General features: G+C 42.6%; 1 protein-coding gene across 1 annotated transcript; it reads left to right on the top strand.

Moving 5' to 3' along the window:
• Window positions 1-6241: 6241 nt before the first annotated feature.
• On the top strand, window positions 6242-15698 carry BET1 (Bet1 golgi vesicular membrane trafficking protein). The gene is made up of 4 exons (XM_081163092.1): window positions 6242-6426; window positions 13179-13294; window positions 14304-14360; window positions 15168-15698. Exons 1-4 carry the CDS (start codon window positions 6408-6410, stop codon window positions 15321-15323), a joined length of 348 nt encoding a protein of 115 aa, XP_081019218.1. The 5' UTR covers window positions 6242-6407; the 3' UTR covers window positions 15324-15698.
• The last annotated feature ends 352 nt before the right edge of the window (window positions 15699-16050 follow it).

Raw genomic sequence — 16050 nt, forward strand, 5'->3', positions numbered from 1 at the left:
CATTGCTGAAGGGGATACTTTCCACCATGCAGGCCTGCCAGTGCCTGCTGCTGCCACTGCTGCCGTTGGGCCCCTAGGGCTGGGGGCATCCTCTTCCCAGGCCCCTATGGATAAGTATGAGGAGGAACCTCTCCTTGGGACCAGAGTGGGAAGCTCAGAGACCAGGTGTGGCAGCGGTGGCTGCTCAGAGGATTCCCAAGGAGAGGGGAGAGGAGACTAAGAGGGAGGGTGTTCGTAAAAGGGTGAGAGGCTGCCAGCTCTGCAGGCAAGGGGTGATATGACTGAGCTCCTGAGTCCCACAGGGGTGCCACAGACAGAATGTAGTTGGTCAAGGGAGCTATGGACTCAAAAAGGTTGAAAACCTCTGGGAGGTTGATGGTATTGTTGCCACAACAACAACAGATGCCCTTATAGAATAAATTAGGTACAGTATATAGTTCAGACATTCAAACAAAGAGTTTTTAACAAGTATGAGAATCCTCTTGTTATCTTCATTAACATTTGCAGTGTGACACATGTGGCAGGAACCTGCGGATCTCTGCTATGACAAGGTCCGTGGCTTCCAGTGCTCTGAAATGCACATCTGCAACATAAAAAGAATGAGAAACTGATGGGGCTTGGGAATAATTAAATGACTGAATGGGTGGAAGTTCAGGAAATTGTTCAAAGCCGTTTTTGATAATGTCATGAGTCTCAGGAGCTGCGTTAAATCACACTGATTGGGGAGACTTTTGCTGATTGAAGGCCGCAATCCTATGCATTGTAAGTAAGTCCCATTCAACCAAGTGAAAACATCAGACTTGCGGCAGCAGGGTGAGGTGGAGAGATTGCAAGAGTGCAATCAGGAAGGTAGCACTACAAATGGAGCTTGCAACAAAATGTTGCAGCATGGAGCCAGTGTGCCAGTCAGCCATGCCCTTCTTCCAAGAGATTCCATCCCCTGCCACCCCACCAGAAACCAAGCCTACACTTTAAATATTGTTGGTGCTTTACTTATTTTATTTTTAATCGTATTGTTTTGCTGCTTTGTTGTTTGTCACCTTGGACTCCTTACGGAGGAATGGTAGGACAGAAATGTAATACGTCGTCATTGTCATCAGGCTCTTTTTGTGTGTGTGTGTAACTGTTTTTCCTTAAGGGAAAACCTTGGGACTCCCCCTAGCATGCTGGTGCCCCCGCTTGTCTTTCTGTAGCCCTGTTTTGCCATCTGCCGAGTTTGCTGTTTTGTGCTATGTGGAACCAAAGTTATAAGTGCACTCCCCGTTGATTGCAGAATATCAATGCCTCAGCAGTAGTGAAGGATGCTGGTATGCAAAGGACCTCAGCTAAATTCTAAGGACTCCCAGGACCATAGCAGTATCTGAGCCCCACCGGGATACACAGGACCAATTTTTCACATAAAGTTGCACACAATTTTCTTTTCATTTTTCACAGTAATTTGTGAACGTGAACCACACATCTTCATGAATAATGGGAACCTCCGGTTTAATCTAGGGACATGTTAGTGTCTATATTTTATTACAGATACTCAGTATAATCTTTTCATCATTAGAATGGCTTCCTATGATCAGTCCAGTTTGCCAGTAGCCTAACACCATGGGATGAAATGCAAGGGCTGAAACAATTGCCACACCTCAGACCAAGGACAGAAGAAGGAGAAGGAGAAGGAGAAGGAGAAGGAGAAGGAGAAGGAGAAGGAGAAGGAGAAGGAGAAGGAGAAGGAGAAACACTTTTCTCACTTTGGGGAGGATTGCTGGTTATATGATGTAGTTTCTACTTTTCTTCCTCCTCCCCCAAGCAGGCAACCCATTACAATATGTAGACATAGCACTTCAAAACAATTTAAGGATTTGTGGAACTCCCACCACCACCTCAGCTCAACCTCTGCATGTACGGCTGGAACCAAAGATGAACTCCTAACCTACAGTAAATCAACCATAAGATGCTTCCAAAATAATGCAATTCATATGCACAAAACTATAGCTAGAAATGTTTCATAGAGGCTCTAATTTGGGGAGGAGGAACCCTCAAAACCAACATATCATGAACTATACAAGTGAAGATCAACAGCATCAGTTCAAAGATTTGTCCATTTGCACCTGATGACCTCTTCCATCCTGTGTTGCTTTAGTGTTCTGGGTACCTGGGAAGGGGCTAGAAAGTGGGCAGCCTTTTTTTTTAGCTTAGGCTTGCCAACAAAGATGATACTCAGCAAGTTAAAGAAACAAAGGCGTGAGAGGCTCCTTGCAGATACTGCAAGATATTTAAAACAAACACATGACAATACAGTAAATTGATTTAAGAGGATGCTTCAAGATGTGGTAAGCCGAAAGAGCATGCTTTCCATGTTGATTTCCATCATCTGATGAGGATTTCGCTAGTTCAAAAGGACTGCCAGAATTCCTGTCTGACAGGAACCCATGGGCTTCTTAGATGTTGCTCACCTACAATTCCCATCATCCCTCACTATTGACAATGCTGCCTGGGGTTGATGGGAGCAGGAGTCCAACAATGTCTGGAAGGACAGGGATCCTCCATCCCTGCTGTGAGCAGTTACAGTGCTCACAGCACTGTAATAGGGAAACCCTCCATGAAGCTGTGAAATTCCCCCCAATCAGATGATGTCAGGATTGCTGCATCAGTCCCAAAGCCACTGAATGATTCTGACTGCCACAAGGTCACTGGATACTTTCCTTGAGTAAAGAGCAAACCAGAGCAGGCATTTTCAAATAGTGATTGATTTTGTTCTGCCCAGCAGCCCAAGTGATTTATGCGCTAGCAATTACCAGTTTCTACAAGGTGTTAAATGAATAGGGGAGCGGCAGAACTTGCACTATATTCCCTGCAGGAAACAAAAAGTGCTCCTTTAAAAGGGATACACGCTTGCTTTTATGCAGCTGATGTAGCGGATTGTGCTTATAAAAATCTCAGGCAGCCATTATCTAATTACAGTGATGGATCACCCATTAACAGGCAAGCCTTCTTTTGAAGAAGGTGGTGGTAGTGGTGAGAGAAGCAATTTCTTTCTCAAAACGCAAACCGATCGAACATTAAGATTCAGATGCGCAAAAGCCCAAGATAACAGCTTGGTAGCTCACTAATGGTGTCAGACAACATCTGTAAAGTACAGGGAAGGAGCAGACTGAGAAAAATAAATGGTCATTAAGAACATTGTGCTCAAGAGCTCTGAAAACACAGAGGAGAGGAGAAAACTTCTACACCTGCGGCTACGGCAGTATTTTCCTCAAGGGAAGGATGCAGCCGAGAGAATGAACACAGGCTGCACATGTGGAAGGTGCCAAATTTAATCTCCCAGGCCAAACTAGGTGTGCTATCAATTAAAGATAAAGGGACCCCTGACCATTAGGTCCAGTCGTGGCCGACTCTGGGGTTGCGGCGCTCATCTCGCTTTATTGGCCGAGGGAGCCGGCGTACAGCTTCCGGGTCATGTGGCCAGCATGACTAAGCCGCTTCTGGCAAACCAGAGCAGCGCACGGAAATGCCAGAGCGGTACCTATTTATCTATTTGCACTTTGACGTGCTTTCGAACTGCTAGGTTGGCAGGAGCAGGGACTGAGGAATGGGAGCTCACCCCGTCACAGGGATTCGAACTGCCGACTTTCTGATCAGCAAGTCCTAGGCTCTGTGGTTTAACCCACAGCGCCACCAGCGTCCCACTTGTGGTATCAATTACATGGATGCAATTTACAATGCTTGGTTATGTGGGGAATCGCATTCTGTAAACAGTTGCTACAGGAAAGCCTAAGTAACCTTGAGATCATGGGGGGGTGGGATGGGGAAGTTGAGCTTGAGATCCAGGGCCCATTGCAGAAGCCCCAGGGCTCTCCGCACCTGCTAGTCACTATCAACTCCCCTCCCTGCCATGGTCCTGGCTGAAACACCAAATGAGATGCAAATAGCAAGCTTCAGAAAGCGTGATTTCCATTCAAAGCATTTGTCCCTTTGGATCTTCCTGTAGCGCCACTGTCTTTTACTAAAACCGTGAACAGCGTTTTGGGCTATGATTGCAAATGAGGGGGGGGGAGAGATGCAAATGAGCTGGAAAGCATTGGGAAATTGTGTATGCCTCTGTTCTGTAATTAATTTTTTTTTTTTAAAAAACTCAGTTAATCAGGAGGAGCGTAAAGAGAACAGAACAACAAGAGGTTTGTTCACATGGTATACAGTACAAGCTGCCTCTACAGAAGCACAAGTATTTGTGTGAAGGAATGTACACTTTCTGTGTACATGAGCATACACTTGTTGACTGTAATGTGTTAACACCTTTAGGAACGCAATAGGCAACAGCTGCTCCCCCCTGTACTGTATTTAATTCAGCCAAGATTCCAGTTACCTTGACTTTATTCTTATTGCTGTCACATTCCATTGCTATACTTCTTTTCCCCTGTAGGAAGACTTGGCAGCACGCAGACGAAAGAAGATATTGAAACTGAGAAAACAGTTTTGTAACAGCTTTAGGCAAGGAAAAAGAAGAAAGGAAGTTGTACTCGAGTGATTCACTGCTTCCAAATGCCGCACCCCCCCCCCATGAAGGTTATCATCCTGGGAAATAAATCTATAATCCTGAAGTGTATGGCATGAGTCACATCCATAATATAGGAAGATAATGCTGAATTCTCATGAAACATTTTGAATGGAGGCAAGTTGTAGGAGAAGACAAATTAGCTTTGCAAATTAATTCTAGAGCATTTTTGAGCTCAGAAGTACAGAGAGAAATCTGAAGCATTACACTAGATGCTGCAGTAATGCCACCTTTGATATACTCTGCTGAGGATTCAGTAATATTGACTATGATATTTATTTTAAACATGTAAGTACTGTACTTGGCATTTATATGGTGCTTTACAGCGTGATCGCATGTGCTAACTCAAAGGGGAGCTTTAGGTGACTCATGACCCCATATCTCAAGGACTGCCTCTCTGCACATGAACCAACCAGGACCTCATGATCATCACCGGAGTCCCTTCTGTGCCCTTTCTGAGGGAGACGCGAAATGTGGCGATATGAGAACAAGCCTTCTCAGAATGCTCTCCCCAGCATTCTCAATATCTGTTTATAGGGGGCAAGCAAAAACAGTTTTATTCACCCAGGCTTTGGGACGCTACTTTTCGGCTCATTACTTTTTGGTCAGCAAGAGCTGCTCAACACTGGAACAGGCTACCACAAGAGGTGGTGGACTCGCCTTCTGTGGAGGTTTTTAAGCAGAGGTTGAATGATCATCTGTCATGTACAATCTAATTAAGATTTCTGCACTGCAGGGGGTTGGAATGGATAGCCGTCAGTGTCCTTTCCAACTCTACAATTCTGATTCTATGAGTTGGCCCTGCTCTTCTATACACACTATTTCGGGTTGTTTTTACTCTTGCTTTCATACCTGTTTTAAAAGCTTCTTTCTGTAAGTCACTTTAAATTCACCTTTGGGGTAAAAGCGACTAATAAATCTAATATGATATAAATAAACAAATACCCCCCATAGGCAAAAACTGTCATAAAGGCGAGCACACACACACTCAAGATATAAGGGAGTATTCTGAGAAGAAATATATTAAACTGAGGCCGGGGTGCATCATAGGCTGTGTTCTACAAATCAATCCACAGCCCCACGTTTTCTAATCCTAATAAACAACCAAAAACTAACGAGCAGCCTCAGACTGCAATTCATTAAGTTAAGTGCGATCCTGTACGTGCCTATTTAGAAGTAAGAGTGCAACAATCCTAACCCCTTACCGGGGAGTAAGACCCCTTGAATTACTTCTGAGCAGGCATGGTTAGGCGTGCTCTGTAAGTCCCATCAAGTTCAAAAGATTTCCTCCCCTGGGATAAATGGATTACAGCCGTAGATGCCCATTAAGCGAGAGGGTGAGAAAGTTGGAACGATGAGCAGGTAAATATGAACCACTTTCACTTCCTTTCCTTTTCCTCGACGGCGTGCTTTTGTTCTTTTTACTTTGCTTTTTTCATTTTTAAATATTTAGGAATAGGCGAGAGCCCTCCGCCGCATACCTCACTATCCACGCTTATTACTCGCCCGTGGAACTTAAATTTCCCAGCGGAGGCATTGGGTCTCCTGGAACTACATTACCCAGAAACCTCCAGGCCCTGCCGCCTTTCCTCTTTGCCTCTTCCCATTCGCTCACGGGGACTACGTTACCCAGAGAACCTTGCGGGGGGGAACCCAACAAGAACTACATTACCCGGAACGCTTTGCGGGACTTAAACGCTGTCGTGGCGTTTGTGGGGTGATCTGAGTCTGGTGAAAGAGTTTCGTAAAGCTCCCCCACTTTTGCCCGGCTGAGTGTCGGAAGAAGGCCGGCTTCGAGAGGGGCCCGCGGGTCGCAGGAGCGAGGCTTCACCGCGTCTCCTTCCCCGCCCCACGCAGAGCAAGGATGAGGAGGGCCGGGCTGGGTAAGTGGGGCGCAGTTGGGGAGCGGGGCCTAGGCGGCCTCTGGGGGAGAGCGGCCTGTTGCCTAGCAACCCCGGCTGGTTGCTAGGGACTAGCATCCCCTTCTCCAGAAGGGCCTTCAGGCTAACTCTTCCTTTTGCTGCGAAGGCAGTGTTTTCCTCTCGGGGGAAGAGCTTGGGGTGCAGGGGGAGTTGGGGGTCTCATCAACACCTGGCGGGGGGGGGGACAGGTTACCTCTCCCTGGAAAGCGTCCCCTGCTCTTTGCACGGAGCTACTGAGCCCTCAGGGCTTACTCCCGAGTAAGTGTGCGTGCATGGAATGGGCAGCCCGGACGAGAGGAGACGTGTTGTAACTTACTCCTTCCTTACTCCTTGGTGTTGCCTGCTGCCGTCGGGGGTTGGGCCTGGAAGCTCAGCATCTCTGCAGTTGTTACCAGAACCCGCTGCATGTTTTTGCTTAGGCACCTGAGCCTTGTAAACTTGAGTGGTGGATCTCTACGGTGCCACCTGTTTCCTGTGATTCATGTTGAGCTTTCATTAAATTACAGCTGTGATGGGAGAATTTGTACTTCAGTTTCACTTTTTGAACTGAGATTCGAGTTCACGGGTAGTGATAAGTAATCTAACGTTCTGTGATTGGGTAGTAACTGTCCCTACTTAGTGAAATTTAAATAAAAATATTCCCCCACCCCAGGATCAGAAGCTTCATGCCTCTGAATACTATTTGCTGGACTTCCCACGGGCATCTGGTTAGTTGCTAATAGTAATATGAGTAATAACACATATATTCTACCTTTACTTCAAGGAGCACAAGGTGGTGCACATGGTTCTCCCCACCCTCCATTTTATCCTCAAAACAACCTTGTGAAGTAGGTTAGACTGAGAGTCCATGACTGGTCCAGGGTCATCCAGTGAGCTTCACAGCTGACTGGCAATTTGAGTGTCCTAGTTTGACACTCTAATCATTACACACTGGTTCCCAGGAGAAACAGGATACCAAATTAGACAGGCTTTTGCCAGTGTAGAACAGAATAGCATTAGTACATTTATTGCATTAGTACATAGACCACAGCAGAAGTTTTCCTTTGTAATCAATAAGAAAGTATGGAGAAGGATGCCTTTGAACAAGGAGTTTTATTCAACTTCTTTGGGTGGGTGAATCCATATTTTGTACTGATCTTCCATGCTATTTTCCCCAAAACTTTTTGGTGCAATCGTTTCCAACAATACAACTGTTCTCTTTCTAGCTAGTGGGGTGAGATGCCATCCCACTTCTTTTGACACAGACTTAATAATGTCTGTCTTGGCCATTCCTCTTCCTTTTCTCTTACATTGGGCGCTGGTTTCAATATGAACTGGCAGTATCCAAATCTTTGTCCCAGAAATCCTTTCAACTAGTAGTTCCAATGAGGAAATGATAAAGTTTTTTGAGAGGTGCTCACTATATGTGTCATAACTTAGTGGCAGAGCACACAAAATCCCAGATTCAGTCCCTGGCTTCTCGAGGTAGAACTGGAAAAGACCTCTGTCTGAAACCCTGGAAGGCCACGGCCAATCACTGTACTGTAATTTACTGAACTAAAAGGACCAATGGACTGACTCTGGATAAGACCCCTTTCATTGTTTCCAGGTCTAGTAGCAGTACTATGAAAACAGCAGCATTTCCCATATGGATGCTCCACATGCAGCCTGGTCTTCATCAGGTTAATCATGTCCCACTGAGTGTTGTGAAATTTTCTCCCTAGCTGTGAGTTCTGTGAAACAAACTCCCACTCTTTGACCTACGCCCCTTTGTGATATTTCCCCGTTTATCAGCAGCTCTTTGGTGGGTGAATGCTAATTTTCATGGATAAGACAGAAAATACCATTTACTGTTACAATGGTAATGTCACGTAATGGGCAGTGAACCCGCCTAATTTGAACAGCAAACTAATGGATAGCTAGGGTATTCGGCAAACTCTTAGTCCCTGTGGAATAATTAGGGACTTACACAGAGTTGCCCACACAGTAATTTGGTTATAACGCATTCTGCACAATGAGGTGTTTTCTTCCCTCTCTTGTCTCCTCATGTCCCGCTGAGTATTGTGAAATTTTCTCCCTAGCAGTGAGTTCTGTGAAACAAACTCCCACACTTTGACCTGCGAACCTTTGTGATATTTTCCGTTTATCAGCAGCTCTTTGGTGGGTGAATGCTAATTTTCATGGATAAGACAGAAAATACCATTTACTGTTACAATGGTATTGTCACGTAATGGGCAGTGAACCCGCCTAATTTGAACAGCAAACTAATGGATAGCTAGGGTATTCGGCAAACTCTTAGTCCCTGTGGAATACCGGTAATTAGGGACTTGCAGAGTTGCCTGCACAGTAATTTGGTTATAACAAATTCTGCACAATGAGGTGTTTTCTTTGCTCTCTTGTCTCCTCTTTACATCTTTCTTCCATATTTGGATTGATTTGTGAAAATTTTCTCTCTGCAGTGCAGAAACAATTTGTTTCAGGTGTGGGGAACCTGTGGCTCAGGGCCCAGTTGCAGCTCTCTAGGCCTCTCTCTCCAGGTTACACCTCCTTGTTAACCACATCCCTCACCATCCCTACTTTGCACCTTCATTAAGTGTTTTGACTTGGTTGGAATGTATCTTTGAACTTTGATAATGCCTCTTGCTTGCCTGGAAGGGAGGAGAGATAGTGGTGTGTGTGAGGAAACCAGTCTACTGTACAAAGGTAAAATTTACCTTAGTTGTTCCACTCACCTTTGCCTCTGATCCTGCCTACCACTGATGTGTGATGTCAGAAGGTTGTCCAGAAGAGAGTGCAGCCCTTAGGCCAATGAAAATGGTTCCCCATCCCTTATTTATTTATTATTACATTTATATATATATATATATATATATATATATATATATATATATATATATATATAAAAATATTTATTACTTTTCCAACAATTTAAACACAACAACAAACAAACAAACAAAAAGACAATACAGTACAATACAAAGACACTACATAACACTAACACATTAAACTAACAAAACAAAACAAAAACCATTTAAAACACATCAAACAAATTCAGTATCTTATCTTTCATTCACTTACTTCAACGACCTCCTCACACCTCCCTTTTTGTATTCCACTTCTGTTAATTGTTTCAGCAATTCCTTTCCATCTTCCTGTTTTCTATCCTATAATTATCTTGACACATTCTAACCTTATTTTTCCCTTTAATACTCTATTAATCTATTTATACTTAGTTCCTTATAACATTTCTACTAAAGCCATATAACTTCATTCCAACATTTTTCTAACATTCATTAATTTTACAGTATTTCTGTAAATAGTCTTTAAACTTTTTCCAATCTTCTTCCACCGACTCTTCTCCCTGGTCTCGGATTCTGCCAGTCATTTCCGCCAGTTCCATATAGTCCATCAACTTCATCTGCCATTCTTCCCGGGTGGGTAAATCTTGTGTCTTCCAGTACTTCGCAATAAGTATTCTTGCTGCTGTTGTTGCATACATTAAAAAAGTTCTTATTATTACATTTATATTCCACCTTGCCTCTAAGGAGCTCAAGAGACAAAGACTGGCCCATGGTCACAGAGTGAGCTTCATGACTGAGTGTGGATTTGAACCCTGGGCTCTCTGGTCCTAGTCCAGCATTCCCACATCTGGGCATCACAAAGTTAAACAGCTGTCTTCTTGGCTTACCAGCATGGTTCCTTGTTTGAGTGTAATGCGAAGCTAGGGATTCTGAGAGAACATTCCACATGCATCACAGCTGCGTAGACCCCCAACTGAGCCAGACCCCTTGTATTTAGGTAGAGGAAGGTAGAAGAACTCTAAGGGCTTCTGCTCCCATAATAGTCATATGGGAGAAGATGGTCCTGAAGCTACGCAGGTCCCAATCTGTTTCAGATGTGATCACCAGCACTTTGAAGTATGCCCAGAGATGGACTGGCAGTCTGTGCAGACCTGGCAAAATATGATCCCTCTGGGCTGTCTCAGACTACCAGCAGCGTAACCCATTGAAGTTTCTGGCAAGTCTTCAAAGGCAGCTCCCCAAACAGCATATTGCAGTAGTCTAATAAGCATGTTATCAGGACATGGATAACTGTGGCCAGGCTGTCTGTCCGGGAGCAGTTGCAACTAGCTTCCACTGACTGTCCAGGGTCTATCAGGACCACCAGGCTACAAACTTGCTCCATATGAAGAGTGCAGCCTCATCAAGAGCAGGTTCAATCTCACCTCCATTCTCAAATGATCCACCCATGGATGAAAACTGAGGAATCTTACCTGTTTATTAGCCCTCATTCAGTCCATTACAACTTCCAAGCCCTGATTCAGCACTTCCACTGCCTCACCTGACTGATGAGAAAGATAAGTAGAGCTGAGTTTCATCAGTGTACTGATGACCTCATTCCAAATCTCATTGAGTTCTCCATGGAACAAAGGAGGGGGTGGTTTCTCTCCTCTTTGCTGGACTGTCTTATGAGGCATTAGTAGCACCTCACTGATATTGCTGCTTTTTTAATCACACAGAACTCATGTGTGAGGATATTTTCTTTGCTTTCATGTTGTTTTCTCTTGGGATCTTTGTGGTAAGAGTGTGGGGCAGGGACACTTGCTTCTGGTGATCAGGTGTGTGGACGTTTGACTATTGCAATTGTGAAATTGCTAAGTGTGTAATAGAAGTGTCATCGGTGGATTCAAGAAACATTCTTGTGGGAGAGATGCAATTTTGAGTCATTGTCTGAAAGTGACAGCTGAGATTCTAGAAGAATCTGTGGTTTGTATGTTGCATCAGTCATAAAACAGAAAACATCTGGGTTAAGACATCCCTAGGGTGTGATACGTAACTGAACTTTGACTGAATAAAGTAATTATTTGATACACAGCTTCCTAAGAAAAGTCAGTGAGCTGGTCTACAAGTTACATAATGAGTATTTCTGATATCTTTCGTTCTAGCCATTTGTAAATATTGTTCCAGCTAAACTCTGTGCATGGAAATCTCAGAGGAAAATTAATACACACACACACACACAAATAAAACAAAACTCATTATTTCACTTTTGTTATTGGGGGTCAAATAGTCTTCCAGGCCATAAAGTTTTCAGTAAACTGGCAGAGTGTAAAGCATCTGTAATTAATTTTGGCACTCCCACTTGGAGTGGGATAGGCTTACAGGCTTATAAACTATGCAATGATAAACTTTACAGTTCTAAACATTGGATTTTGTATTTATTTATTGTTCTGACTGATTTGTTTGTTTGTTTTTATGTGGGAAGAATAATGCAGATCAACCAAAAGGAACGTTTGAGCTAAGGATCATGTTGGCGACAAAATGCAGTCTTCTGCAATGTTTACATTAGGTGGACTGATATAACACTTGCAGTTACATCACTTGTGGTCTTTGTTGCACAGTCATTGCTCTTTAATGCAGGAAAAAAGTCAAAAGTACTTGCTATCTTTTTGCCTGACAGTTTTGTCTTTTTGTGGTGTCTCTGTTTTCGGAAAAGACAGACTCTCATTAACCAGCCTGTTGAAAGTTGTGGTAATGTCCGCTTCCAAAAGTCTCCTTAAAGTGGTGGACTACAGATTGAAGCACTGATTAAAATTGGAAATAAATTAAGGCCAGTTAAAATTGCCAATAATTATTCTAAACAGTATATGTTGTATTTTCAGATTATTTGGCTACACCATGAATTTTCTTTCAGATGTGCACATAACAGCTTGTGTGTTGACTAGGGCAGCTTGTACTTTCATAGTGTTGAGAAGGAGTTCCTTGCTCATTCTAGTCTGGTGACTCCGATGACTTGCATGTCCAGAGACTTGAATGTATGCAGCAGAGCTTCCAATGTTGTTTCTAAGTAGCTCTGCCATGCCATATTGCAGGCACTGAAGAGAGAGTTACAAACAGTACTTCCTTAAAGGCTGGGGTGAGGAACCTGGGGCCAACACATTGTTGGACTAAAGTTCCAAGCACCCAGCCAGCATGGCCAGTGGTCAAGAATGATGGGAGTTGCAGTCCAGCAAGAAATGCCATTAATGGCTTGTTTTTGCATTTGTGTGACACAGCATGAAGCAGCTGCGCTGTGTGTGTGTGTGTGTGTGTGCGCGCGCGTGTGTGCGCGCGCGCGCGCGCGCATGTATGAAATATTTACAGCATGGATTTGGGGTTTCTTTTAACACTTAAAATCTATGCTGTAAAAATGGATATTGTTGCATGTATCTCTGGCTGTATCCATGGCTGTCCACTAATTGTTGTAGTGTAGTAAATTATCTTTTGAGCCATCTGGTAGCATTTGAATATACATGAGGAATTCATTCAGATATGCGTCTCTGTTCAAGTATAATCAAGATGGTGCAACAGGAGATGATTCAGCAAGATATTAGCATTTTGGAAGGTGAAAGAAAGAACACTGATGGACCCGGATGTTTGTCAGGATGAAAGTTGTGGGAATGGGAGTGATTCTGGACTGTTCAAATACACTTCTGGATCCAAAGGTTCCCTTTGGTTTGGAATTGTATGTGAAAAAGTTTTGTGGGGAGGCATTTGGTGGAGTAGGTACATTTGTTTGTGTTCCCTTCATCTCCTTTCTTCATACACTTTGGGTCTTCATCTTGTGTAATACCAGTGCCTGCCTCAATCTCTTTAGACAGGTGTAATAAAATGAAATTGCTCTTCCCCCTCTAGAAATCCTGTTTGTTTTGTTTTTTGCTCTATTTATGGGGTCTAAACTGATATTCTTCTTAGGTGAAGGAGCTGCTGGCGGCAATTATGGCTACAGCAACAGTGGGTACAGTGTATTTGAGGAAGAAAATGAGAAGTTAACAGAAAGTTTGCGTTCAAAAGTCACTACCATAAAATCAGTAAGTATATTATTATAGAAGCATTAAAATTGATGGCAGTACATAATGCTTGCTCAATCAGGGTAATAGCAATATAGTCGCAAAAACTGAGACAGCTTAATTGAATTTGGGCAAAATATTGCCCATCAGAAGGCCTAGTGGACTCATTCATGGAACAAATTTTCTGTCTAATTGGATTTGAGCTCCTGCTGACCTTTCTGGCTAATCAAGATATTAGTTACAGGTTGGGAAAGCAGAAGCTCTGCTTATTTGGCACACCGTGACTAAGGGTTGCACTCCCAAAGGACTTATAAGTCAGCAAGGTCAGTTAACCGACCTACCAGTAAACCATCAGGCTAAATTATTCCTATTCCAATGGAATAAATATAGCTAAATGGGTTGTGTCAAAGCAAGACAATTCTCACCCCCATCAGCCTGTTATTTGAACAGTGTGTCGTGTGAGAGCAAGGGTGCTGCAGATAAAGTACAGTAAATCTAATTTGATTGGGCATTGTACACTATAAGGAAGATAACTGTTCTCTACTGCAGGCTTCCCCAACCTGGTGCCCTCCATATGTTGTTGGACTACCACACCCATCAGGGAACCAGGCTGTAGAAGGCTGCACTATAGCACATCTCTTACAGCATAAATATGGAGGTGGTTTAAAATACTCAAGTAGAATGAAAACAAAAACTGGGGTATGTTAAATAACTTGAAGCATCTCATGTCAAGAAATAAAGAAATTTGAACAAAAGATTTGTAACTTGACACTACAAAATGTCAATACTTGGCTTGAGTTGCTGTTAGTTTGAGACAAGTTTTATATGAAAACCGTAGACTAGAATTTATTATTATAGACTAGAATTTACTATTATCTTTTAGAATATTTTCAGAGTTGCCTGTATCTTGGATCTTTAAGATGATTCCAGAAAGCATATTAGCTACATTTGATGTTTCCCAAAGAAACTTAGTTTTTCATGATGTAATCCAGTTAGCAGTATGGGATCACAATCTTCTTTTTCCTCATAGCTTTCCATTGAAATTGGATCAGAAGTTAAACAGCAAAATAAAATGCTAGCTGAAATGGTATGTATATGATTAAAGTATTCAGTTCCTTTAGATGAATTTAGAATTTGTTTAACTCTCTGACTGATAAATTTAGTTGCACATTCTTTTCTGAAATGTGTCAGTATATAATTGGTTGGGTTTTAATTTTTTTTATAAACCTGTAATTTTGAATTCTAATAGTAGATGTGCTTTTATTTCCAGGAAAAAAAATTCTAGGTATCAGTTTTTCAAACATTTTCATATGTTTACTTAAATTATTTTGAGATTTCTCTCTAGAATTTGCATCAACGTCAAAAGATGCCTATAAATTTTGTGGTGTGCCTGGCCACAGTTTTCTTAATTAAAAAAGAAAAAGCGCTCTTTTCTGGTCAGAACTCCACATGCAGAATCTGGCTTTCCCCACCTGGATGGTGAACCATGTTGTCAATTGGTGCCCTTCCATTTCCAATTTCATAGGTGAAGCTGAGCTGGGGGAACCCTTTCTAAAAAGGTAAAAAATTCACTGCTCATCTGTTTGGGAGGAAGAGCTAGAGTCAGACTCCCTCTCCCCCTTAAACAGATGATTGCAAGGAGTTTAACTTCAGAAAGTGGCTTTGCAAGCAGAGTCTCTAAAAGTCCCTTGGCACACATGCTGCTTTGGATCATGGCAAAGCTGTTTATTTATCACATTTATATTCCACCCTTCCTCTAAGGAGCTCAAGACAGTTAGCATGGTTGTCTTTCTGCCCCCACCCCCAAATTCTCACAGCAACTCTGAGGTGCCATTCTTTGCTAGTTTAGTGTTGCAAATTAAAATTAGACTAATTTCCTACTTTGTTACTACAGGACAATGAATTTGATACAACAAGTGGATTTCTTGGTGCCACGATGGGTAGACTGAAAACACTCTCCAGAGGAAGCCAAACAAAACTCTTATGCTACATGATGCTGTTCTCCCTCTTCGTTTTTTTTGTAATTTACTGGATTATTAAATTGAGGTGATGCATATTCTCCAATACGAGATGATTTGCGCCACGTCAAGATCCTAGAAAGGTATCTGCGAAAAATGATCAACTATATTTTGTAAACTGCATTAAGTATTAATGCGTGTGGTTTCTCAATGATTATCAGGCCAGAACTACTTCTATTTTTAAAACCCTTATTTTGTAGGGTTCTTAAATTGAATTCTGCTCAAGGCTGAGCACTTTGTAGAGCCCCCCCCCCAAAAAAAGAGAAGTTACATTGTGGAGTGAAGTGTATATATTAAGAATGACATGCAAAGGATTTTTTAAAAAATGTCTAAAAGCACCAGTTCTACTTTCCAAATACCACTAACAATAAAATGAACGAATTGCCTTTTATGATGCTGTAAAGTTATATTCAGTTGTTGTTTTTTAATGAAGTACATGATCGTGGCAAAGCAAAGTACTGTTAAGCCTCGTTGTTTCAATGGGAAAGGTCAGCATGTGCTTAACTTTGGCTGGATTGTGTCCACGGCAGTTTGTTCATTCCTGCAGTTAGAATTTACATTAACCAGAACTGTTAAAAAGAATGGCTGAGGTGTGGAGCTGCTAATTTTCTCAGTAGCTTAAGCTGCCTTGTGACTGCTTTTTTGTGGTGTTAGGGTTTCAACAAAATCGGCAAGTGGTCCAACCCACAAAGAGTGAGCGTGAAAGTGGGCTTCTGTGTCTGGATCTCTATGGTTCTTGTGTCCCGTTCATAGAATCAT

This window comes from Podarcis bocagei (assembly GCF_964188305.1).
Source record: "Podarcis bocagei genome assembly, chromosome: 12".
Classification (NCBI taxonomy): domain Eukaryota; kingdom Metazoa; phylum Chordata; class Lepidosauria; order Squamata; family Lacertidae; genus Podarcis; species Podarcis bocagei.